Raw genomic sequence first — 26,574 nt, forward strand, 5'->3', positions numbered from 1 at the left:
CAGGCTCTGAGCCGGCAGTCAGCACAGAGCCCGACGCGGGGCTCGAACCCACGAACCGCGAGATCATGACCTAAGCGAAAGTCGGACGCTTAACCGACTAAGCCACCCAGGCGCCCCTAAAAACCGTTTTTTAACGCTTATTTGTTTTTGAGAGACAGACAGCACACAAGCGGGGGAGGGGCAGAGAGAGAGGGAAATGCAGAATCCGAAGTAGGCTCCATGCTCTGAGCTGGGGCCCAACTTGGGGCTCGAACTCACAAACCATGAGCCAAAGTCAGATGCCACCCAGGTGCCCCAATATCCTAACACTTCTAAAAGAACCCCTCATCATACAACTTCAGGCCGAGTTCCCAATGCAATGCCACATTTAAGGTATTTGTGCATTGCTTTTTAAGAATAAAATAATTTGTTAATTATCTTATGAACAAGCACAATTAGACAGCTGGACACTGCCCTCTGTGGTAGAACATTAAAACAAAAAGTTAACTCTGAAGATGATGAGTGGGGGCGCCTGGGTGGCTCAGTCAGTTGAGCATCTGACTCTTGGTTTTGGCTCAGGTCGTGATCTCACACCATGTGGGATGGAGCCCCGTGTCGGCCTCTGTGCTATCCGGTTGGGATTCTCTCTCCCTCTCTCTCTACTCCTCCCCTGCTTACTCTCTCTCTCAAAAAAAAGTAAACAAACATTAAAAAGTAAATAAAGATGATCAGTGATATTGAAATCATAATTGGTACAACACTCACTGTTTTGAAAAAATTTCTGACATGATTTTGCCACAAAAATTATGGCATTTTGTATTGGCCACAATAGTTCAATCATCATACTTTGGTGAATATGTACATAAGGAAATTATCACATTACAATTTTTGTTCAACACATTAATGAGTGAAATCTAAATATTTAATATGTGTTGCAATTTTTGTAAATCTGTTTGGAATTTCTTAATTTTTTTTTGATATACAGAGACTCTCACAAAACGCAAGTGGCCTGGAGCTCCTCTCAATCTCTGAATGGCCTGGGTGAGGGTTCGAACAGGGTGGGTGCTCTGGCCACGAGGGAACTGGTCAGGGATCTGTGGCACACCCGAGCCCAGCCACGCTTGAGGCCATCAGTTTGATCCCCTTCCTCCCGGCCAGCTGACTCACGCTCACCTCACCTTCAGGCTTTGCTTGGGGGAGGGGCCCAAGATACTCACTGGTAACAGTTGTTGTGGAATTTGTTGTAGCTAGCGAAAGCCAGTAAGACCCCAAAGCCAGGACCAAGGGAGAAGAAGATCTGTGCGGCAGCATCCACCCATACCTGGAAGGCAGCAGAGGTAGGGGTGAGGGCTGCGTCCCGGGTCCGCACTCTTCCATCCAGGTGGCTACGTGTAAAGTGAAAACCCAGCTCTCAAAGCTCATGCCCGGGATGGCCACATACCGAGTGCCAACAAGTGTGATTTCTCCTCCTAACATTGAGGCATAAACCAATCTACTGGCCTCAACTCTACCTTTCATGCTTCCAGTTCTGGTTTAAAGCACCATTGCAGACTTGCCGTTGAACCTAAATTTCAATAGTTGTCCCTCCTGGGGAAGGGTGGGGACTGGCTTCAGTTAGTAAAATGACAGACAAGGGCACATCGTCTTCCTCATTCTCTTACCCCTGTCTCCAGGAGTTTCTGCCAGTTGGGTTTCAAGTAGAAGAGGATACCCCTCCAGGCTCCGGGGAGGGTGGCCCCCCTAACCAGCAGGATGAAAAGGATGATGTAAGGGAAGGTGGCTGTCACCCACACCACCTGTAAAGAAAGGGGGTGGAAACAGGTTGTCCGCACGCAGACGTTTGTATCTTTTGTTTTCAAAAACCTCCAAGGAAGGAGATGTACCTCTTCTTTTCTGTAACTATAGAAGACAGGGTGGCAAACTATCAGGGGCTGTGGAATCGGACAGGGATCTGATTCGCAGCTCGCCAGCACTGCCCCCTCTAAACCCACTTCCCATCTATAATATGGGAACACGCCTGGCAAAAGGCAATAAAGTAGCCAGTGTATATAAAGCCCATCACCATGGCCCATCATGGGCTTTCAACAAATTATTGTCACTATTAATAATTGTGACACCACCAGTGGGTTAAAAGAACTTTTAAAAAAAATCAGGTAATGTGTTCCTGGGATTGGCCCATTTCTGGAATTTTCTTTAAGCGTATCTGGTAAACAGGAACTGAGCATCATAAATCGTGTTTGGTGTTGAAGGAGACAATGTCCCTCTGTCCATGGCTGTCCGGGCTGCTGAGTTCTGAGTCTGAATCCCCTGGGGCCCACCAGCAGGCCGGGGTCCGCAGCCAGAGTCCTCCTCACCTTGCCAGATGTTTTGACGCCTTTCCAGATGCTGAAGTAGATCACGGTGAAGATGAGCATGATGCAGAGGGTGAGCTGCCAGCTGATGCCCCCCAGGTCCTGAAGCCCCTTGGACCGATGGATCTGCAGGATGTGGCGCCTGGAGCGAGTGAGAAAGGAAGGCCTGTGAACCAGTGAGCTGAGGGCCCCCCCCCGCACCCCCCAGGGGGCTGTCCGGAGAAGAAACAGACTCAGTGCTGTGCTGCCAGGACCGAGCAGTCGCTATGCCTCAGGAAGAGCTGGGGCTGCGCGTCCTGATGGAGGGGAGCTACGTTCAGCCCACGGACCCTAGGAGAGCACAGAGCCCCCAAGGCGGACTCCAGGCTGGGGCGGCATCTATGTGTGGGTAGTGGGCCCTTCCCCAGCCCCAAGTTACTCTCTCCTGGCTGCAGCTGCCTAAAATTCAGGCATTAAAGGATACTACCCATCCCAGGCACCTTCTTCCAAAGAATAGATGCCACTTGTGAAGTAAACACATGAAAGCAGAAACCCTGGATGGTTTTAAACCACTGAAGCAACGCGAGGCTCCGATTCCATGACAACGGACTGAGAGCAGGGCCCAGGAAGATGGGCGGTTTTGACATGGGGGAGTGAGTTTGTAATGTGAATGGAGGAATCAGCCTGGCCACGTTGGGGTTGCCTGGCCTGGCACATCAGGAAGGAGGGGGCAGGGGTGCCCGGGTGGCTCAGTCCATTAAATGTCCGACTCTTGGTTTTGGCTCAGGTCATGATCTCACAGTGGAGCCCACATCGGTCTCTCTGTGCTGAGTGTGGATTCTCTCTCTTACTCTCCCTCTGTCCCTCCCCTGTGCTCACTTTCTCTCCCCCCCCCAAAATAAATAAATAGGGGCTCCTGGGTGGTTCAGTCTGTTGGGTGTCCGATTCTTGATTTCGCCTCACGTGGTGGGTTCAAGCACGAGTCAGGCTCTGTGCTGAAAGCATGGAGCCTCCTTGGGATTCTGTCTCTGTCTCCCTCTGTCTCTGCCCCTCCCTCGCTCTCTCTCTCAAAATAAATAAACGTTTAAAAAATTAAGTAAACGTTAAAAAAAGAGTTTAAAAAAAGAAAGGAGGGGAACAGCACAAAGGGCCAGATTGGGGAGCACTCAAAGCAGAGTCGGCCACTCCCTCACTTACTTTTACTCCCACAGCCCCCCTCCTAGGAAGCCAACCCCCAGGGGCGTGGCCTGCTTCTAACAGACCCCTCCCCCCCTCACTTACACGCACTTACGTGTAAAATTCTTCCGCAGGGGACGTGGAGTGGAGCGTCCAGGTGATGTTGCCCTCGGAGAAGTAGTTGGTGCAGTTGCCCGTGTTCCACGGGTTCTTGCAGCTGGTCCAGGGCAGCCGGTCCGTGAAGGAAGAGATGAGGTAGTAGAGCGCCCAGGCCATGATGGTGTTGTAGTAGGAGGCGATGTAAAAGGCAATGACGCAGATGGCATACCCGATCCCTGGGGAGACGGGGAGGGAGGCCGAGTTTAAAGGACAGCCCAAGAGTGAAAGACTGCGCCGGGGCCGTGGAGGGCCCTGCAGCCGGAAGGAGACAGGTCGGGGCGCCATTCACTTCATCCCCCAAGACTCTGAGAGGTGGTGGAAAGGTGGCGATGTGGTAAATTCCTTGGATGTATCTGCAAGATTTCACACTTTAGAAAATATGTGTGTGTGCTGTTAATGCTGTAAACTTTTTTTCTATTTTGTTTGCTTTAAAAAATATTTTTATTTCAGTGTGGTTGACACCCATCGTTCCATGAGTTCCAGGGGTACAGCATAGTGATTGGACAAGTCTATATGTTTTGCTGTGCCCACGACAATGTCACTGCCGCCTGTCACCACACAGTGCTATTACAGCACCATGGCCTCTGTGTTCCCTACACTGTGCCTTTTCTCTCTGTGACTTATTCATTACGAAGCTGGAAGCCTGTATCTCCTACTCCCCTTCACCCATTTTGCCCATCCCCCCACCCCCTTTCCTTCTGGCAACCATCAGTTTATTCTCTTTATTTACAGGTCTGTTAGATTTACTTTTATTTATTTATAAGTTTACTTTTATTTATTTATAACTAAAATGTTTATTTTAATAATTTTTTAAGGTTACTTTTTTTTTTTAATATTTTATTTATTTCTAGGAGAGAGAGAGAGAGAGAGAGCATGAGCAGGGGAGGGTCAGAGAGAGAGGGAGACACAGACTCTGAAACAGGCTCCAGGCTCTGAGCTGGCAGTCAGCACAGAGCCCGACGCGGGGCTTGAACCCACGAACCGCGAGATCATGACCTAAGCGAAAGTCGGAGCCTTAACCGACTAAGCCACCCAGGCGACCCCTAAGGCTACTTTTTTTAGCAATCTCTACACCCAAGGTGGGGCTCGAACTCATGACCCCGAGATCAAGAGTCACATGCTCCACCAGCTAGGCACCCAGGTTTACTTTTTTTATATAATATTTTTTTAAGTTTATTTCTTTATTTTGAGAGAGAGAGGAAGTGCAAGCAGGGGAGGGGCAGAGAGAGAGGGTGAGAGAGAGAATCCCAAGTAGGCTCCAAATGCAGAGCCCCATGAGGGATTCGGACTCAATGAACGGTGAAATCATGACCTGAGCCAAAACCAAGAGTTGGACGCTTAACTGACAGTCACCCAGGTGACTCCCCCAGGTTTACTGTTGATTGCCATGTATTGTTTCCCTTTAACAATCTCATACCACTGAAACCGTCAAAAACTGAATTACTTAAGTAATCTCCCAGAGCTACTTTAAGGCCTAATTGATTCCAGAAGAGGGTCTCTGGCTCCCATGCACAGATGGAAATCACCTCTGCTCTGTAGGGCCCACTCATCCACCCGTCCACCTGAGCCTTTCAGTTACCTTTGAAAAGTGGGCAGATTTTCCTCCATATCGAAATGCATCCGTTTCGGTGGTACTGGCCCAGCGCGAGCTCCATGTAGAAGAGCGGGATCCCTCCAAAAACGGCCATGATGGTGTAGGGTAGGAGGAATGCCCCTAAATCAGATGGAAAACAGTTTTACTCCCTGCCCACGTCCGTCCCAGGACAGCCCAACTGACTGGGCTCACGCCAAGATTCACGGGGCCACCTGAGGCTACAGCGTCATGAAGCCAAGGGACCTCACGTGTGCCCCCTGCTCTTAGTGTTCTCCCAGAGCTCCACGGTGACACGGGGGGTTCAGGGAGTACACAAAGGAGGCAGAGAGTGTGTGGAAAGGAATCTGGATTTGGGACGCAACATGCCAGGCCCCAGAATTGGTCCCACTACTAACCACCTGGACGACCCTGAGTCCCCTCTCCCCTCTGAACCTCTATTTTCCCTCCCCTATAAAATGACAGAGTTGAGGGGCGCCTGAGTGGCTCAGTTGGTTAAGCCTCTGACTCTGGCTCAGGCCATGATCTCATGGTTCCAGAGTTCAAGCCCCATGTTGGGCTCCAGGCTGCCAGCTCGGAGCCTGGAGCCTGCTTCAGATTCTGTCTCCATCTCTCTCTGCCCCTCTCCCATTCACACTCTGTCTCTCTCAAAAATAAATAAAAACATTAAAAAAAAATTTTTTTTAATGACAGGGTTGAGGTGGCCTGAGGTCCCCCAACCCAGCCACACAGGATAATCACCGGTGAGCTTAAGAACACACAACCACCCCAGCCCCCTGAAGCAGAAATTTCAGATATGGCGTAAGACAGAAACTTTTCAGCTGCACAAGTGATTCTGATGCAGCTGGTACATGGAGCAGAGTTCGAGACCCTGGGGACAGATTGCCTGTGACAATCATGCAATAGCGGCAACAATCTGCAAGTCACCAAATCAGTATTTTTGTTCATCCGTACCATCCCTGGCCCCAGACACTTGCTATTGACATTTGGCTGTATTTCCAGAATTCTGCTGAGCCAAATGCTCCCTTCTGGGCCATCTTTGCAGATGTGGCTGAAAAGGGTAGTTTGTCACAAAATGAGGAAGCGTGGGGCTGCTGTGTCACTGGAGATGCTGGCGTGTCCTGGCTCTCGTGACTTGAGGCAGAATGTGGAAACACCAAGGTGGGGAGTGCTCACCTGCAGCCTGAAGTTTAGCTCAGGGGGTGGGTCAGCGGTGATTTTCCCTGATAACGTTCCCTCCCGTCAAGTGCTCTGAACCCCGAAACCTGGAGTCGGTGCAACTCAGAAAGGTCCCACCTGACTTACAATCATGCTGCTTTAGTTCAAGCTAAATCTGGCTTGAGAATAAGAACCACATTGTGTTCTCAGGGTGGCATCTGTCCAGCTTAATGGTGGGGAATTGGTGTAGGAGGAACGTCACCAGCAACCCAGCCCCTTATATAAAGCTCAGGCTAAAGGTGAGCCCTTCCAGGCTGGAGATAAGGTGACTCCAACTTCCACTCCTCCCAGGCAGAGGTGCTGGGTTTTCCTAGCCCTCCCCCCAAACTGCCTTTGCAGCTGCAAGGGCCAAGGTCCTTAAAAACTGCAGCAAATCCTGGTAACTGTGTGTCAGGCCATCGAGGCAATGAGGAAGGACACTAATGAATTCTTCCCCAAACCTGGTTTTAGCTGCCCTCCCAAATCACTGCCTAGAGCTTCTGTCAGAATAAATATTGACTGATTTGACCTCCAGTTCTCATCCTTTTCCCACTTTGATAGCAAGTCCATTGTCAACACAGAAGCCCCATACCTACCCACTCCTCTTCACTCTCCTCTTGGGGGTTCTCATATCCACACTACAGTCAGCTACTGGTTTAGATAATCTACGAGTTAACTGCTCTGAAGGTAGGAGGAGGAATCAGAAATAGTCTCTAGCCTCAAAAATGTAGCACTCTCGTAGGAGATACAAGGCGTATCCGCGTATGGTCTGGGTTAGCATCAATGCCATGCTGTGGCCGGGTTCAGCTCTGGATCACGCTCAGGTTCTAACTCCAGATTCTGGACCCGGGCTGACACCCTTCTCTGACCCGGGAGGGCCTGGGACCCTGGAGCCACTTCCCAATGTTTCCTTACACGGATATAACCTCTCCGGACTCGCTGCGAGAATGCAGCTTGGATAATGCAGGGATGAGAAGGGGGCTCTGCAACGAACGAAGCACTAAGGTACGGATGCTGAAAATCTGGCGAGGTTGGGTTTGGGAGAGTTTTTACCCAACTTCATGACCCAGAGAGCCCCACACATGCTGACTTAGCAGTTTGGCTTCCCGGGGGGATTTGTATTTTGGGCTAGCTCGAAAGCCTGAGCAATCATGTTCCCAGACTCCTCAGTGAAACCAGACAGAAGAGACATGATTTCTGCTCTGGCCTCCCAAGAGGATCTACAGACCGTCCCTGGGTCAGAGCCTCTGCTCGCGGCCCATGATACTGACCCCCTCCATTCTGGTAACATATGTAGGGAAAGCGCCAGACGTTGCCCAGGTCCACAGCGTAGCCAATGACCGAGAGGAGGAAATCCACCTTCTTGCCCCAGGTCTCCCGTTCCCCTTGATGAGCCTCAGCCACTAGGGCGGTGGTGGCAGCCGGAATGGAGTGCTGAGTGTCATCTCCTCCACCGGGGCTCGGAACCGCTGAGTACCCATTGGAGATTTGGCCAGACTCCACCTTATCCTCGGGGACAGGGACACCTTTCTGCAGAACTCCATTTTCCTGACAGTCTTCTTTATCCTTACAGGATGACAGCTCCTTCTGGGAATTTAAGGGCGTGGTATCCATCCTGCTGGCCAGGAGATGAGGCCGACACCCATCTGCCGAGGACCCGCACCGAATCCTCAGTGCTCAGATCTGCGGGTCTCCTCAGAGCTTCAAACCAATGGGATTGAGAGCTCTGTTGGAAAGGCACAGGGAGAAGGGAATTATGCATTTTACTTATCTTTGGTATTAACTCAGCAAACATCTTAAACCACATTAATTAATGGGATTACAAACGTCTCCGTCAAGCGTGAAACATTCTGTATGGCAGTCAAAAAAATCAACTACACTTTTCAAGCTGCACGAGGTATCAAATCACAATCAAGCAATTTGAGACGGAAAGACCAAAACAACCAACCAAACACAAATAGAGAGCAAGTCACCAAGGTCTTGCACGGGCTCTATTTAAGAACACAGTGCTGACTTCACTCTGCGGGACTGGAATTGCATCCCGGGGTTTACCAGCAACTCAGAAGAATATAAGAACAGGGCTTGCTTCACCAAAGCTTCGCAGAGCACTCACCTTGTCCTGGATGCTGCGCTGGGAAAAGAATAACAAAGAAAGAAGCGGGTTTTGCCTGCAAAGAGATTAGGACAATCCTCTCCGTCTTGCAAGCTGAACATGCCATATATTTCCTATGAATTGTAAGTATGACTTTGAAAGGAAAGAGCAGAGGCGCGAGGTGAAAAGGCCACCCTGTGGGAGGCACCGCTAGCTCCTCAGCTCTGGGCTTGTTCACTCTTCCTTGCGGCCCCGCTCTTAGAGAGTCCAGCTGCTTCTCGCTGTGACCAGTCCATCAGCGCTCCGCTGTCCTGCGTTCACGTTGTGCCTCCGCCTGTCCGACGGGCTCTGGGCGGCGCCGCTGCTCACCTATTCTGCCTGCTCTGCTGAGGCTGGTCCACTTGTTACTCTGCAGCAGTGGGCCGGTGGGTCACTTCTCTGGGTCGGGAAGAGCCAGGGAGAGGAGCATGCAGATTAGGGATGCCAGCATGACCGGTGTCTCTGTCCCCAAGCGCCTCGGTGGGGTGGGGTGGCCAGGGACTCGGCACCTCCATATCCCCGCCAGGGGCCGAGGTGCAGGGAAGTCGGCTCAGCAATCCGGATCGAGGCTTCACACGTCAAACATGAGGTAGAAATCCGAGCCCTTTTGGACTTTAAACCTATGACCTGTTATCAAGTAGTACGGAGCCAAGGCCTTCCAGCAAACTTCATTTCATCTGGGCCTGAACTTTTCAAGCTCTCGAAATGGTCTGGGACTTGAAACACGTTTCTGCATAGCTCGGATCACCTTCAACCTTTCTAGACGCCTGGGGATGATTGGTATCACTATTCACAACTGCGAAGATCCGATATTACCCCTTCAGAGCCAACAGTTGGAGGATGGCTAGAAGTTGGTAGCTAATAAAAATGGCAGTGTATGTCTCCTACCTATTTGGGGCTTTCAGGGACTAGAGCTTAACTAGCCACACGTGGAAATGTGAAGATGAAGTGAAAAATTAGAACACAAAGTAGTAAATTCACACTTGTGATGACGTACATAAATACTGGCGACGATTAGAAATGAACACGAGGGGATGCACATAATTAGTGTTTTGTGTTCACTGGGTTCTTTTTTCTGTAAGGTAGAAAGTTTTAAAGGGATTGATTGTTGCCAAAAATATTACAGCAACAAGAGAGAAACCAGCTCTATGGATCTGGGGTGTGTGTGTGTGTGTGTGTGTGTGTGTGTGTGTGTAAGGGGATTGGGTGGGTGTCCTGGATTCTCCCCTATCCAGTTGCTTGGTCCCCACCCCCTGACCCTACCCCGGGCTCATGGATGCAAACGCCACTCACAGAAGAACAAGAATTTCTCACAAAGAGTGATCTAGATAAAACCCCATTCTGCTCCTCTTTATGCTTTTGTTCAGCCTCTCCCCGTCCCCTTCCCTGGACTTCAAAACTTAACCACACATTCTCTCATCCACCGTAAGTATCCACGTACCAGGCTGAGGGATGTTTTTTCCTGGGGCGCCTGGTTGGCTCAGTTGGTTAAGCGTCCGACTCTTGGTTTTAGCTCTTACAGTTCACAGGATCAAGCCCCACATCAGGCTCTGCACTGACAGTGTGGAACCTGCTTGAGATTCTCTCTGCCTTTGTCTCTGCCCTTCCCTGCCTCTCTTTCTCTCAAAAAAAAAAATTTAATAAACTTACTAAAAAGTAAAGTTCATTTTTTTTTTTCCTGAGAGAAAGATGATGAGGTGTCATTGTATTTAAATACACAGCTAAATGAAACCTGAACTTTGCAGTCCCTGGCTGTGCTGTTTGAAGAAGATCTCTGCACTTCCCTTCGGCCTGTATCAGTGACACATTCTCCACATTAAACACTTGAAGAACTTGAAGATCAGATGACAGAGATAAAGAGCTTTACCACATGCAGCCTGATGGCACCCAATGGACAAAGCCAGCCCGCCACGGGGACTCCCCCTCCCCCACCTTTCTTTCTCCACCTTCAAAACAGTACCCCAAATTTTCTGCAGGAACTTCTTCCTATCTTTGCTACTGCAGTGTTCCTCTCATTTAAATGCCGCTCAGGGCACCTGGCTGGCTCAGTTTGGTGGAGTGTGTGACTCTTGATCTTGGGGTCATGAGTCTGAGCCCTACCATTGGGTGGAGAGATTACTTAAACAAAACAATGCACATCCACCGCAGCCTATGGGAGGGAACGTCACCCATGTCTGAAGAATACAGTGATGGGGCAATACATACTCTGCCGTCCTAGAGCCTCTATCGTCTTCCTGATGTGAGAGTCAAGTGATTTGTTCTAGATTTCACATACTCTCTGCCGTGGGGCATTCTGCGGGAGAGCTGGAAGATGCGTGTCTGTTGCTGAACTTTTCTGGACAATGTAAGTTCTTTAGTATCTTCCCCTGAGGCAACTGATCTTGATTTCTTGGCATCTGTCAGGAGCAGCTTCTAGACAAACAACGCACTCTCCTCTATTTTTGTTCTGAGCATTACAAAGATCTTGTTTCCTGAAATATCCCCCAGCACTTTTTTTTTTTTTTTTTAATTGCATCAACAGGCTGAAATGGTCCAAGTTGTAAGAAAGCCTGTCAAGAGTGGTCCTCCGCTGACTCATTACTTAAGCTGGTCCCTCTGTCCACCCAGCTCTGCTTCCTAGGGGTCTTCTGTTGTGTTTGCACCCCTGATCACGTATGTGCAAACATAAGTCGCGGCCACCCAAAGCCATCAGACAGGTGGTAGATGCACATCTCCTTTTCTCCAGCTCCTTCCTCTGCCTCTCCCAACGGGAAGAAGCTTCTCCCAGTTACTCACTCAGTTGGCCAGGAGAAGACGGCCTGGCCTGGACCCCCTTCTGCCTGTAGGATGCTCGCTGCCCATGGGTCCTGCTCTCTTTTCTGATTCAACAGAGCACTGGCCACCCTTTTCTACTGAGATCAGCAGATAACAGTTGAGAACAAGCTGCCCCGGGAATATAGAAGTAAGAGTTAAGAATATTGGCTTCTAAGAATGTTCCCTTAAAAGCTTTCTTTTTAAAAGATATTTTTATCCTGCTGGGTAGAGATTGCAAACGAGGTCAGTATGACAGCTGTGACCTCTGCTCAGCAGCCTTTGAGTTTCTCCATGGCCAGAAAAAGCCCCGGAAGCCCTTCCTCTGCACCTCGAATGTGTGCCCTTGTGCCAGGCTGAGGAGGTGACGGGCTGTGGGCGGTGCCACATAACCTGTCCTCAGTGGGATGACAACCTCACATGTAGGCCTCTCATCCCCTACGTCTCCGCACATGGCCGGCGCAGTGATGCCACTGACGAGCTGACAGTCAACTTTCTGTTCACACTCCTGCCTCTTCCCAGCCCACAGGGTGGGCTAACTCATGCCACCTCCCTCACTCCACCCCAGTAAAAGGGACTGTTTCTATTTAAATGTCTTCTGATCAAATCTCTATTCCTTTTTCCACAAACCCTGTCTCTGTAGTCAGGGGAACCAGATGTGAACAAGCGTGTAATTATAGTGATTAGTCATGAAACCACCCAGACCTTTGGCAACGCCCATGACCCTACTTGTCTGTTTGACATCCATCAGCACATTCTAAGCAGAAACACTGTAGAAATGTTGTACTTTGACTTCACTTGTTGAGACCAAAGTGAGTTCATCTCTCAGGACGCCTAGTTTTCATTTTCCGAAACAAAACAAAACAAAGCCCAGCGTGAATTATGGGTTAACCACTGAGATAAGATTAATTATAGGCCGTACAGCCAAGTGGCAATTTGCATTCTCTATTCAGAGAGAGAGTCTGAATTTCCCAAGACACCTCCCGAGGGCGACAGGAAAGCTCTGGTGTCTATTTACGCGGTGAGCACGGAGCCTGGCCCCCTGCCACACAGCAACGCTAAATCTGCAAAGCCACCCCGTGTGCCTAGTACATGCTAGGCTCTTGGAGGCAAGGCGGCCAGTCCTGCCTTTGTGGAGTTCACGGCACAAGGCCAAAGTCTGACCACAGGAGAAAGGTACTTTCTGTCTAAGGAGGGAGAGGCAGGCGCTGCTCCACAGTTCTGCGGTGCGCCCTTCTGTAAGCGGACGTTTCTGCTGCCCTGACGCCTCGCAGTGCCAGCCCCAAGGTGCCCTCAGACGCTCAAAGCCCTCCTTTCGTTCCTTCGTGCGGCTTCTGTCCCAGAACCCCAGATTGTAGTCGGTTCTGGCTCGCGGTCTCCACAGTGGGAGATGGTGGTTTGTGTTTGCATCCGTAGGGACTCCTGGCTCACCCTTCAAACAAAACACCCTTCCCGATTTGAATGGAGAGAGCGGGGGAAACCCGCCTGTCTCTGGACAAAGGGGTAGAAATGAACTCCACAATCCCAGCCAAAGAATTCCTTATGTGAGAGAGTTGGACAGTTTAATTTTTTTGGAGGGGAGTTAAATAGTCTAAAACCAGGGCACCTGGGTGGCTCAGTTGGTTAAGCCTCCGACTTTGGTTCAGGTCATGATCTCTCAGTTCACGAGTTCGAGCCCTGTATCAGGGAGCCTGCTTCAGATTCTGTGTCTCCCTCTCTCTCTGCTGACTCCCCCGCTGGTGCTCTCTTTCTCAAAAATAAGTAAACATTTAATAAATAGTCTAAAATCCTTAGGGCCATTTGGGCCAGTTACCATGAGAAAGGACAGGGTCTCTGTCCAGAACTTTCCCTGCTCGGGACAGAATAGCTTTGAACTTCTCTTTCATAAAAAGAAATGGATCTGGCATAAGTAGGCATAAACAGCCCTCCTTCAAACATGAGCAGCTGAGCCTGGACTAACTACTGTCCTGAGGCATCACGTAATATTTCTGTGTCCACACCCCTTGGCTCCCCTGTCCCAAACATCCGCAGTGGAATCCAGATCCACCACTTACTGGCAATGTGACTTTGGGCAGGTCGCTTAACCTCTCTGAGCTTTCATTCCCTTATGTGTGAAAGCAGGTTACTAAAATTCTCACTTCCTAAAGGCTGTTGTGGGAAATGAGGTGTGACGAATGCTTACCTCAGTGTCCAGCACCTGGAAAGTGCCAATAAATGAGTGCGAACTGATGGTCGCAATGCCACCACATATATGCCACCCATTCTGCTTTTCGGCTTCATACCCCAGACAGTGCAGCTGAGGCCCAAAGGCTAAGTGACTCTTAGCCCACAGCAGCCTGGAAGGAAGGGTGTCCACTCCCTTGCATGGGCCTCCCCATTTTGTGCTGCTCCTCTCCCTGGGGTCTCTGGGAACCTGGCCAACAGCAGTTTCTTGGGCTGCTGCCCCAGAGATTATAATTCAAGAGATCCATGTGGGTGCTGCATGCTTTACTAGCACCCAAGTTATCAGGGGCAGGGGGCCACCGAGCGTGCCCAGTGCATCCCTACCTTGCAGCCTGGCTCCCCCCAATTATCCTGAATTCTTTGAGGCCTGGCTTAGGTTTCTATCCACACCCTCCTTGCAGCTTCGCTCACCACCCCAGCCCAAGACGGTCTCTCTCGACTCTGCACAATTACTAATGTGTCGTTCATTGCCGATTATTATGCATCATTAGTTATCCTTTTATGTCTAGTTGCTCTGCATGCTCTGGAAGCAGGGGCCATGGCTTATACATCTCTGTGCTCAAATACTTGCTGACTGGTACACGCGTGCACAGCTCCCAGCGAGGAGGTGCTGTTTTGGGCTTCCTGGGCGCTGGCCCTAGGGAGCCACAGCAGCCATGGGGGCAATTTTGAGCCTCAGGTGGGACACTCTTCTTTCCACCCCCACCCTCCAGGGCACATTCTCAGGGGCCTCACCCATCGGGAAGATCTGCCATGCGGACGAGGGTGGAGGGAGGATTGTCACAACAGTCATTTTAATGGACTATGGACTAGAAAAGACTGACATGTCTGGGATTAAAGAAGAGCCTGGGTTGTGGTTTTAGACTTTGAAACAAGTACCGGCAGGCACGCCCGTCAACGGTCTGTGTTCCAAACATTCACTTGTGCGTTGCTTGTTTGGGACTTGCAATATGTTTTCTACCTACAGAAATAAGTCTTGTAAATGGCGGTGAGCCTCCTGAACTAGCTTACAACATCCTAGTTTAACCATCAAATACGGAAACATCTAAAATGTAAGCTGCGGAACACAGCACTGTCAAGTCTTACAGAAGGGGGCAGGGGGACAGTGAACGTGATTACGAGTTACCTGCCAGCTGTCACCTCTCTTTTTTTAATTTAATGAAAGAACAATTTTTTAATGTTTATTTTTGAGAGAGAGAGAGAGAGAGAGAGGCAGGGTGTGAGCAGAGTAGGGGCAGAGAGAGAGGGAGACACAGAATCTGAAGCAGGCCGCAGGCTCTGAGCTGTCAGCATAGAGCCTGATGTGGGGCTCGAACACACAACCCTCAAGATCGTGACCTGAGCTGAAGTTGGATGCTTAACTGACCGAACTACCCAGGCGCCCCAATTTTTTTTTTAATTTTTAGAGAGAGAGAGAGAGCCGTAGAAAGGGACAGGGGGAGAGGGAGAGAGAATCCCAAGCAGGCTCCACACTTACCGCAAAGCCTGACGCGGGGCTCAATCCCACAACCCTGGGATCATGACCTGAGCCGAAATCAAGAGTCAAATGCTCAGTCGACTGAGTCACCCAGGCACCCCTATCATCTATCTTTCTTAACATTCTTTCTGATTCTTGAGAAACACGAACTGTAAGGACAGGACAAGGAAGCAGAGAGATTCTGGTGCAGATTCTGTGGAGGTGTCTTGCAGGCTCCTTTATAAAAGCTGTAGAAGGCGATGACACGAATTCGTTATCACATTCAACTTCACAACTTACAACTCCTTGTGGAAAAGAAAGTGCTGCCACTGCGTTGCAAAGTGGCCAATGCCCGGAAAGGATCTGGGAAGCTCAAACAGGTGATGTGCTCGATCAGGTGGGATTAGGAGTGTGGCTGACACAACGCGATTTATGCAATAAACAGAAATCAAGATAAAAAAACATTTCCAAACGCAGATATCCTCTTCCTTAATATGAAGTCTTGCACTAAAACTACTTTTTGTAAAACAGACATGATGAGGCCTGCAAAGGGAGCCAAGGTAGGGGGAGTGGCGGGAGAGAGAGGAAACCAGCCCCAGGGAGGGGGGGTTATGAAAGGAGGATGGGTTCACCTGTAACAGCTGAGCGAAGCGGAGAGGGAGGGCGGGAGAAAGGGATCTGAGGTGGAATGAAGTACAGTGTGAGTGATGGAGGCCAGAGGGAAGGGGGAGCTGGGCCCATTTCTCGGGGTGGGGCAGGGAGCGGTGGGGGGCGGGCACATAGGGGAGGAGATGGGGTCAAACAGCAGAGCGGAGGGGCCCAGAGAGGCCACAAGATGTGACTTAGGTAATGTTGCTTGAGGGGGTCAAGAAGTTCTGGAATGCGCTTTACAATGTGTCACACACAGTTTGGAAACATTCATGAAAACCCATTCGGCATTGACACTGCACCGATCTGGTCCTCAGATGCACTGAGATGAGGGCAAGAGGTAGTTTCCAAACCCTAGGAGTTTGTGGTCTCAAGAGGTAACCCCCTGGGGCGCCTGGGTGGCTCAGTCGGTTGAGCGTCCGACTTCGGCTCAGGTCACGATCTCACAGTTCGTGGGTTCCAGCCCCGTGTCAGGCTCTGTGCTGACAGCTAGCTCAGAGCCTGGAGCCTGCTTCAGATTCTGTGTCTCCCTCTCTCTCTGACCCTCCCTTGCTCACGCTGTCTCTTTCTCTCTCAGAAATAAATAAAACATTAAAAAATTAAAAAAAAAAAGAGATAACCCCCTACACTACCATTGAAATAGTGGGGGGAACTTAAATACGGGCTGTGGAGCTAGACTGTATTCGATAAGCAATATGATTTCATTCCTATGTGGAATTGAAGAAACACAACAGATGAACATATGGGAAGGGAGGCGGGGAAGAGAAGAGAGAGAAGCAAAACAGAAGAGACTCTTATATACAGAGAACAAACTGAGGGTGGATGGAGGGATGTTGGGTGGGGGGGATGGGCTAAATGGGCAAGGGGCATTAAGGAGGGCACTTGTAAGAAACACTGGGTGTTGTATGAGTGATGAATCACTAAATCCTACACCTGAAACCAATATTACCCTATATGTTAACCACCTAGAATTTAAGTAAAAATTTGAAAAAAAAAATCAAAGGGGGAAAAAACGATCTGAAATTTAAAATAAATAAATAAATAAATAAATAAAGGCAGACAGGCTATATATTTGATAAAAAATATTTTATCAACGTTGTTTCTCAAATGTGATGACGGGGCTCTGCTTACATGGGAGAATGTCCTTGTCCTTAGCAGCCAAGAGAGGAAATATTTAGCCGTCTGCAAATTCTCAGAGGTTCAACAAAAAAATTTATGTAATCTATAGACTGTATAATTATCACATGAATTATATCACATATTATAGAAAGTGTATTAGACTGTATTTCACATGCCAATGTTAGAGAGTGTGCATGCACACCTGTGACAATATGTTAATAGCTGGTGACTCTGGGTGAAGGTTCACTGGACCATTTCCCTGACTTTTCAGTAGGAATTTTTCAAAATAAAAAACTGGGGAGAGGGAAGTCATTCTAGCCCTCAGAAGGCTGGGGAACCTCCAGTCAGTCAAACCTCCCTGCAGGCCAGGGGCCGGGGCTGGGAACCCAGAATAGCTTATCTCCGCTCTCCCTCCCCTTTCCTCCGGTCCAGCTCCTTTCCTCTAAAGTGAGGAAAAGAGCCAGCTAACTTGATTAGTGTATAAAAACAACACACCCAGGGGAGAAGGAAAGAACAGAGAGGTGCAGGAGACTCAAGTTCCAGGCCTGGCTGTGTCTTCGCAGCCCTGGACGGGCTTGAATAAGCCACAGGGGACCTGGCCCCCCTCCAGCTCTGCCCCTCCCTAAATTCGAGGGAGTCCCTTATTAGAGGAAAAAAGTCTGTTTAGTTTATTTTCATACAGCAGCTCAGTGGTAACGGAAATAAAATGTTCTTTTTCTTTGACTATGCCCAGAAAAATCACACAAAACTACAAGAAGGCCAAGGCCCGCTGACTTGCTCCCTCCGATCCAGTCCACCTACCAGCCCAGCTCTGGACTCCCCCACAGCACACAACTGGCTCTCCCAGATCTGCCACTTGGCCTTGTCACAACCTCCCCCCGACCCCACCCCACCTCTTTCCTCCCTACCTCAAATAAGGACGTAAAGAACCGGACTGCAGGATCCCAGGAGACCCTCCCCATGCCATCGATCACCTGTCAATGCCTGGGAGCCCTCGCCACCGGGCTGGCCCTGGGTCACTGCCTCCACGTCTCTGTATTGCTGGGCTTCATCTCTGCTCTGCAGTCCAGGGGGCTCTGGGGTTAATGAAAGAATATCCGGTCCTAGCTTTTAAAATGCCTATGGCTTAGGGCCACCTGGCTGACTCAGTCAGCGGGGCGTGTGACTCTTGGATTCAGAGTTGTGAGTTGGAGCCCCACGCTGGGTGTCAGGATTATTTAAACATATACTCCTAGGAGCACTTGGGTGGCTCAGTCGCTTGAGTGTCCGACTTTAGCTCCAGTCATGATCTCAGGGCTACCGAGTTTGAGTCCCACTAAGGCCTTGCTGCTACGACCAGCCTGTCAGCCCAGAGCCAGCGTCAGATCCTCTGTCCCCCTCTCACTGCCCCTCCCCCTCTCACTGCCCCTTCACCTCTCACTGCCCCTCCCCCTCTTGCACTCTCTCAAAACTAAACATTAAAAAAACTAAATAAAATCTTAAAGATAAAATCAAATTAATTAAAAATAAAAAGCCTGTGGCTTAAATACACGCTAACAAGTACCTTTGGCCCAAGACTGGGGTGGCAGCAAGGAAGCCGCTGCTGGAGAGCCAAAAGGAAGCCAAAAGGAAGAGAAAATAAGGCAGACGGTCCCACGCCAGCCTTCTCTCTACTCATTGTGTCACCACGTAGACAAAGGGCTGGGGAAACGCCCGCTCGCTTTAAAAACATGCTATTGATACCCGTAAGCGAGCGCTCATCCTCCCACTAGCCGCCAGCCAGCCAAGGTCACGGTCACGGGAATGTCCCTGCACAGAGACGTTCCTCAGAAATGGTTTCTGCGAGTGGGCCCAAGTCAGTACCAGGGGCTCCGCCTAGGAAAAAGGGGGTCGGCCTGTTGTGTCCATCCCAGAAAAGTAGTTCACCCTCCGCCTAGGTTTCTTCTCCAGGCTAATTTCATCTCTTTTCCAGTTGGGTCCCTCCTAGGATGACAGTTTTCTTTCCTCGGTGTGTGTGCTCTTTAAGATTCAGCCCAGAAACGGATTCCCCACAGGAGCCGGGTGAGTCAGGCTCACTTGCCCCAGGAATGGAGACACGGGGCGATTTATCATCTTTGACTCCACACCCAAGCCTGTTACTGTTACATTGGACACCGCAAACCTCAGAGGCGTACAGCCGATTGTCCACAGCTCCGGAACTGGAAAGAAATTTGGCACAACCCAAATCTGTACTGCCCAGAGGCTATCTCCACTGCACCGCACTTTGGCATATTGCAAAAGAGAGGTTGGGAGCTGGGGAGCTGTTGCTTGTTTATGATTGAGGTCCGGGATTTCGCATGTGCATGGCAGCATGTGCCCTAGAGTAAAACCTGGGGTGTCCCCAGTGGACCCCGATTTGATGGCAACCTCTGGGTAGAGTCTCAGCACTTGGGGCATTTTGTACTATCGTTTCAAGTCATGTATGCTTAAAACAGAGAGATTAGGGTCACAGTCACAGAATGAGTTGGAGGGGACTTGGACCTCACATTACGCAGGGCCTCCCCACCTTCAGCCCCTCACTTAGAGCCGAGGACCATGACACCCAGAAGGGCTGATCTTCGACAGGAAGCACTAAGGTCTGAGGCACCTCCGTGGACAGAAAAATGACCGCATAATTTTACCTTTGGCCACACAGGCGTCTTTCTTTAAAAAGTCAAGTCATGACCATATCCTGTTGATTCATTAAAGCCAAATGAAAAGTAAACATCTTCAGGCAGCCCTGCCTTTGTTCTCTCAAATAAAACCATTTGATGACTATGAAGGAGAAGAACCGGCCAGTTAGCGGCTCAATTTCAGGAATGACCCATGTTTCTCTTTGGAAGGGGACATCAGGGTGTCTCTGCAAGTCTACTGTACGAGATCATCGCCTCCGGCCAAGCACCCCCATCCCGTGGCCACACTGCCCATTTGTGAACTCTCTGACATGCCTCTCCGAATTTCATCAAAATGCTAACCGACTCTAAAAACCCCCCAAAGAGGAATTTCTGGGGTTTTGCTGACTCCATTAAAACAGCAACATTATTCTGTCTTCATCCTCACCCTTCCGCCCACCCTCAGTGTATGTTTCTTAAGCAAGAGGCTGAAAGGAACAGGTTTGAGTATCTGTGCTGCCGTTACATTCCTAAAACGGAATGTAACCAGGGTGCAGAGGGGACTTTTGATTAATTGTGAAGCAGTCTCAATCTACTTTTATTCAGCTGCTGTGAAAAAAAGAAAAACCTATGCACAAAAAGGCTTGCTTAATTTGCACAAGCCGCATAAGAACCAGACTCTCATAGGCACAGGAATCAGCCACCCCCACCCTGGTCTGTGGTAGGAAAGCCACCTTTGGACATCAGTGGACACACAAAAGCAAGGAACGGGACAGAGTCAAAGCTGTGTGTTTCCCTCCACTCCTAAAAGCCCAAACACTAATGCTGCCAGAGTGCCCCTCCGTTTCACTAAACATAAATCCTAATGTTGCTTTCTTAGTTAGACATTTTCCCTATGTAACTGAAGGCAAAACACATTAAATATTTGATCTAGTCTTACCATGATGAGAGCCAGCAGGCTCATAAATAATCCATTGACCTGGTTCATTTTTCTGGGCAAAATTGATCACAAAAATACATACACACAAGCGTTTGTAATGTCTGACTCTTAGAAATTCCACCCCTCTCAAGTTCTTCAGAACCTTAGCCGGAAAAAGAAATCCTTTATGCAAAAGACCCAGTGCAAAAGGAAACTGCTCCTGGGAGTTGCGGAGCTCCGGAGAGTGTTTTCAAACACGTAGTTAAATGTACACATTTTTTTTAAAAAAGCAATTGATGGTTACACCCTTCAACCATGTAAAACAGCTCGTTGGCGTCTGAGTTTCCCATAAATTCTAAACGGCCTGTGAGCTGTCTGAGCGAACATCAGCTCTGCCAGTTAAACAACCCAAGCGCACGGAGACTCATCCCACTTACGAGTCATTCAGAGATTTCTCTAGATGTTTGGGCATTTGTGTCACCCAGAAGTCTCCCTACAGAAATGCCTTTGCACGAAGCCACCTGCACGGCATGGCGGCAAGTCAGGATCAAACAGAAGCCGTGGCTTCAAACTAAAGCAACTTTTCCCAACGCGCGGGACAGCACTTAGCTTAAGACGGTCTCTACAGGGTCTTGCTCTGGTGCTCAGGACATCAAAAAAGCGCCCCCGCGGGTGGCAAAGGAGCCCGCCAGGTCCCCTCGGCCGCCCCCGGGCGCGCCGGCGGTGCGCCCCCGTCCTCGCGGCGAGGGCGGCGGCAGGGCGAGGAGCCCCCCGCGCGGCGCGCCGACGCCCTCGTCCTCGCCCGGGGAGGCGCCGCGGGCAGGCGTGCGGATTCGCGGCGAGGAAAGGCGACCCACCTGCCGGGAGTCCGTGCGGAGGCGGGTCCGCGGCTCTCCGAGGCGGGGCGACCCTCGCGCCCTCGAGGCACCGGGGGCGCCGCTGCCTGTGCCGGCGCTGGCGCCCGAGCGGCCGTATTTGTACTCTCGTTCCCTCACATGGTCTGATCTCTAGATATCCGCCGCCAAAGAGCTCTTTAAGAATTTTTGCGTCACTTTGAGCCGCAGAAACTTTACGGGTGTCCGCGGCCGCGGCTCGGTCTTCCCCTGGGGTAGGGGTGGGGGGCTGCGGCGTGCGGGGAGGGGCAGCGGGGGGGGGGGCGGGGGACGTGAGGGGGACCCGCTTCCGAGGAGGGACGGTGCTCTAGGAAGCGGGAAACCTCGGGGCGGTGGGGGCGGGAGAGACGCTGGAGGAAGGCAGAGCTGAGCCGAGACTCCCAACTTGCTGGCTCTCACCTGGGGGTGGGGGGGTGGGGGGGTAGAGGGGGCTGCTCCGCAACCGACAGCTGTATTCCCTCCCCCATCAAATTCTCCCCAAAGTGGGTTTAGGTTTCTGCTCACAGTCACTTCTTCAGAGCGATCTTTCTAGACCACTGACACCTCCCCATCACCCCCATCCCGATTCCTGCTCTAGTTTTCTCTCCTAGCTCTTGGCACCTGGCATTCCCGAGTTTATCTGGCTGCACGGTGCTATGTGCGCTTGGCCAGAAGGACCCTCTAATTTCTGGCCATCTCCAAGGCCCCGGCAGTGCCCAGCCTCGGGGCTCACAGTACATACTGACAGGCAGACTGAATGAATTCTCATCTTGCTAACCAGCCACACGTCAAAGCTGTATCAGAACAGATAGCATGGGTGGTGATCTGCAGACTCGGATATGCCTGTGGCGTTGCTGGGTTGGATACATTACTACAATATTTTAATTGTCTCAAGAGGTTCAACAGGAGCTTATTGTTTGGAATCGTGTGAATATATTACTTTGATGACTTTTTCTTTTAAGTTTAGAAATGAATTTCAGGGGTGCTGGCTGGGTGGCTCAGTTGGTTAAGCCTCTGACTTCAGCTCGGGTCATGATCTCACTTTGTGGGTTCAAGCCCCGCATCCGGCTCTGTGCTGACAGCTCAGAGCCTGGAGCCTGCCTTCGGATTCTGTGTCTCTCTCTCTCTGACCCTCGTCTCCCACTCGCACTCTGTCTGTCTCTCTCTCTCTCAAAAATAAATAAAACACTAAAAATTATTTAAAAATGAATTTCATGATATTGATTATATTGTCTTTCTCAGCAAAATTGTGTTTCACTTTGAAAAAGAACAGATAGAGTACTTGCTTTGGGATGTCCCTGAGGCAGAGATGAGAGGGGCTGGGAGCCCACCTCCCTCCTCCCAAAGGGGGCCAGGGATGAGGCAGAGTAGAAGGAAGAAGGGAATGAATTACAAGCTTGCAGCCCCTATGTGTGCGGAGGGACTGGACCCACAAAGCAGAGCGCGCACTGAGCTGAGCGGCACCGGTGTCGGCGGGGCGCAGGCGGCTCCCCAACCTGGGAGCAATCAGTGTGAGGCTTTGGTGCCACCTAGACGTCAGGGTGGCGATTGCAAGGGGCCGGGGCTGCTCTGGTGAGCCAGCCGGCATCCAGGGCGGCAGAACCAGGCTGGTGATTCCCGGGCAAGCTTGGGCATTCCATCCCGGGCCAAATCCCCAGGAGGCAGGGGCCCACATGGGCGCCTCCCCCTTTCAGAAGAACAAGTTGCTGCACCCCAGCCTCTACTGGGCCTTCTTAAACTCATGCGTAAGCGCAGTATGAACAAGGGGCTACGCAAAAGTAGGGAGCCTGTCTGAGGAGGGGGCCAGGCAGAGCCAAGGGAGGAGGAGACCAGAGCTGGACCACAGGCTGTGGGAAGCAGTGGGGGTGACTTCAGCCCTTGGCTAAGGCTCTACCCGGTCTGTCCTCCATCTTGGTTCCAACGTGCCTTTTTAACACCACTCCACAGTCTCTCGAACCTGTTGACCCCACCACTCCTGGCCTTTCTAGATCCTAATACCCATTTCTGCCCAGCCACCCAAGCCTCTCTTGGTTCTGCGTTCTTTGGTGCTATGCTGGTTTAGAGAGTGGGCATCCCATGGATCTGGATTAAATCTCAGCCCTGACCCTCTACTGTTTGTGTGGGTTTGTCCCCATGCAGGGTAAGCTCTTTTACCTCAGCCTTCCGGCCTTTGAGTCCCTGGTCTGTAAGACAGGGATTCTGTGAATGGTGGGCACCGCCCAGCCGGGGGTGTGTGAAGGGGGCCGATACGTGGCCTTCCCACTGTGCAACTCTCCTCCCCAGGGAGACTTGCCCCGTCACCTCTCCGGCCTTGGACCACCCAGGCCAGTCTCCTCTTGCCCCCTGCCTGAGGGCACTACCAGAACTAGATATTAGACTTACACAGACTGGACCCTCCTCGCTCCTTCACTGCCTCCCAGGCAGAGTCCACACAAAATTGTCCCAGATGGTCCGTCTTTTCTCCAAACGTATGCTTTCTCTTCGTCTTGTACTGTGGGTGCTAACAATGAAACACCACTTAGCCTCAGCTGCCCCACATTCACCCCAACAAATCCAGCCCCTCTCTCCTCCTTAAGGCGAAGCCTTCCTGGCCCTGCTTCTCACCCTCGCTGCCACAGCTGCCCGGTCCTCTCCAGAAGCTGACAGTCTCTCCCCTGTGAAGACCCCCGGTCCTGGCACCCCGTTCCCACTGCCTGTGCAGCTCCACTCCACTGCCATCCTCCCTCCTTGCCAGGGCGAGCGGACAGATGTCATGGACAGATGTCATTGCCAAGCCAGGGCAGCCCTGTAGCCTTCCCGTCGTCCATCGCCATCACACAGCACCTTCCTGACCTGGGCACCTGCTCCGTGCCAGGCAGAGGAAGAAACGAGCTGTGCCCTCCTGAGTCAGGCAGAAGGTCTGTGCTGAACACAGGAGGCAGCAGGGCGCCCGGAGCGGGAGAGGCATGAGGAAGGCGTGTTTCAGGGAAGGATCCCATGCTAGGGGCCCGGCGGGGCAACGGGGACGCTGGAGGCAGACGGGTTCCTTAGCAAGTAAGGAATGAGGCTGGGAGGCACCAGTATAGACAGGGAAGAGGTGGAAGGCAGGAACCATGAGAACCTGTGAAGACCAGCGACTGACTGGCCTGTCGCCAACGCGATGGGGCTGTCAAAGACGCCGTGAACCTGGGTGAACCTGGGTGACTGGGGAAGGGGCCCTGCCAGCCAAAGGTGGTTCCGCGAGAATTTCTCTTCATTCCGTTAGCACTAGGCTAGAGATAGTGGGGCCTCGCCACAATAAACAGCTCTCTCTCCCTCCCCACACACAACCACTGCTACCAAGAAGACCCACTTTCTGGGTGTCTTCAAGGCTCAGCAAGCCTTTCCCCTGTGGAGCCAGACCAGAAAAGCCCTGTAAGTCCAAGCCTCTCTTCCAGAAGGCCCGGTGACCTCTGTGTGCCCTGCTCTGTTGAACACAATACCAGAAGACGAGGCCCGCCCCTTCTGGCGGGCCTTTCTGCAGCCTTTCCAGCCCTTAGAGTGTCTGCCTACTCCATCCCTTCCAAAGCACCCCACCCCTTGATTTTCCAGGGATGTGACCCAGTTTTAGAGACTGTGTTCATGTTCAAGCACATGCAGAAGGCAGCATCCCCAGGGCAGGATTTGCTGCTACTGTGAGCCCACAGAGGGCTGGGCAGGCATCGCCCTGCACCGGGGCCTCCTAGACCCAGATGAAAGAAGGAAAGACGATGGGAGGGGCGGCCCCATCCAGAGGGCCAGGAGGGTTAAGGCCCCAGGGCCCCAGGTGGGAATGGAAGGCTGGGTCAGGCTCAGCCCTGAGGAAGATGTCTTGGTCACCATTCTGGCCCCGTTCTCTTTCATTCCGTATGAGCCTCCTGCCTTTGCTAAATAACCCCCTGCCCCCAGATTTTACAGCGACGGTGACTACCCCACGCTCTATCTGCGGTATCTTTGAAGCAGGGTTTGGATCGTTACTTCCTTCCTAGAGAATTTCCTCCTAGGGCTGGGGACATGCTGAGCCGGAGCCACATTCCGGAGGACGGCTGTTTTGTCGCCTTCTACCTTGGCAGAGAAGTGTAAGTCAGGAGAAGGGCAGAGTCCCAGGAAGGGCCCCCACAGCCCTGTGTGCACTTGACCTGGGGCAGCCCTTTGACCTCTCTGACATGCTCACTTCCTCCACTAGGCTTCCAAGGGAAGGGCCTCTCTACCTCTCTGCACGTCTCAGCACACGGGAGGCCCCACGAACACAGGTACTGCCAGTGAATGACTAGGAAGTGCTTTTTACTCTCGACAGACTCGGAAAGTGCCATTAAAACCAGGGCCCTGGCGGTTGGTAAGGAAATCCCCATGCACCCAACAATGGAGTACCCCCCCAGCTGGTAGAAAGGGTGAGGCGGTTTTATCTGGGCTATTTGGGGAGGTTCACAAGATTTATTGTTCAATGAGAAAAAAAAAAGCAAAGCACTGAACAGATGTTACTCAGTTCGGTGGACGGGGGAGGCTGATAATGTGTATTGAGATCTAAGTATACACCAGGGAAAAGAACAGGAGGGGGGGGAGAGAAGTGAGAAGGAAGGAAGAAAAAAGACAGAAAGAACAGAGGAAGACATCTTGGAAGCCCCAGCCTTATCACAGAGTAGGGTAGAACCTGGAGGCTTTCTCAGGGGCTTGGCTCTACCTCAGCCGGTGTAGACGGCAACTTCCGGGCCAAGTTACTCAGTGCCATTGTACTTTAGTCTGCCCCCTTAGGAAGGGGGCATCTATTTGTGCTAATTTAATAGCAAGGATGCGGTGAGCCGAGAGGTGAAGCTTAGGGCTTCTCCCAGGATCAAAGAGGGACAGGATTGTTTTTATTTTATTATTATTATTTTTAAAAAAATTTTTATAGTGTGTTTATTTTTGAGACAGAGAGACAGAGCATGAGCGGGGGAGGGGCAGAGAGAGAGGGAGACTCGGAATCTGAAGCAGGCTCCAGGCCCTGAGGTGCCAGCACAGAGCCCGACGCGGGGCTCAAACCCACGAACCGCGAGATCGTGACCTGAGCCAAAGTCGGACGCTTAACTGACTGAGCCACCCAGGCGCCCCCAGAATTGTTTTTAGAATTCCTGCCCTGTGCGTCCAGCCCCTGAGGTCAGTCCTCTCGCCCGGAGTCCTACTGCCAGTGCTCCCTTGCCAGCTCGAGATTATGAAACACTCACTTTGGCTTTCTTCCCTTCCAGGCTTTTCTTCCCTTCCAGATAACATGTGCCTCTTTGTAGAGGGAGGTTTCCCCTCGGTCTCCTCTTGGTGTGTCCGTCACCCTCATTCTTGAGGTCTGTGGTCACTGCGGTTTTAGTTGAAAACCAGTCAATATTTTTCTTTCTCCAACTTCAAGA

General features: G+C 51.2%; 1 protein-coding gene across 2 annotated transcripts in view; it reads right to left on the bottom strand.

The window, feature by feature from the left end:
- The window catches only part of SLC6A4 (solute carrier family 6 member 4), a 37,014-nt gene extending 15,723 nt beyond the window's left edge, over nucleotides 1-21,291 (bottom strand). The window contains exons 1-7 of one of the 2 annotated variants that reach the window (XM_039253617.1): nucleotides 21,185-21,291; nucleotides 7,704-8,158; nucleotides 5,224-5,358; nucleotides 3,601-3,820; nucleotides 2,334-2,472; nucleotides 1,641-1,775; nucleotides 1,197-1,300 (exon numbers count right to left, since the gene is read on the bottom strand). In XM_039253617.1, coding sequence (XP_039109548.1) covers nucleotides 1,197-1,300; nucleotides 1,641-1,775; nucleotides 2,334-2,472; nucleotides 3,601-3,820; nucleotides 5,224-5,358; nucleotides 7,704-8,046 — 1,076 coding nt within the window. In that variant the 5' untranslated portion in view covers nucleotides 8,047-8,158; nucleotides 21,185-21,291. Of the gene's footprint in view, nucleotides 1-1,196; nucleotides 1,301-1,640; nucleotides 1,776-2,333; nucleotides 2,473-3,600; nucleotides 3,821-5,223; nucleotides 5,359-7,703; nucleotides 8,159-20,764; nucleotides 21,141-21,184 lie in introns of those variants that run through there. The other variant, XM_039253629.1, reaches the window with a different exon arrangement.
- Between the last annotated feature and the right edge of the window lie 5,283 nt (nucleotides 21,292-26,574).

Source organism: Hyaena hyaena, unplaced genomic scaffold, assembly GCF_003009895.1.
Source record: "Hyaena hyaena isolate Hyena2069 unplaced genomic scaffold, ASM300989v1 scaffold_10, whole genome shotgun sequence".
NCBI classification, from domain to species: Eukaryota; Metazoa; Chordata; class Mammalia; order Carnivora; family Hyaenidae; genus Hyaena; species Hyaena hyaena.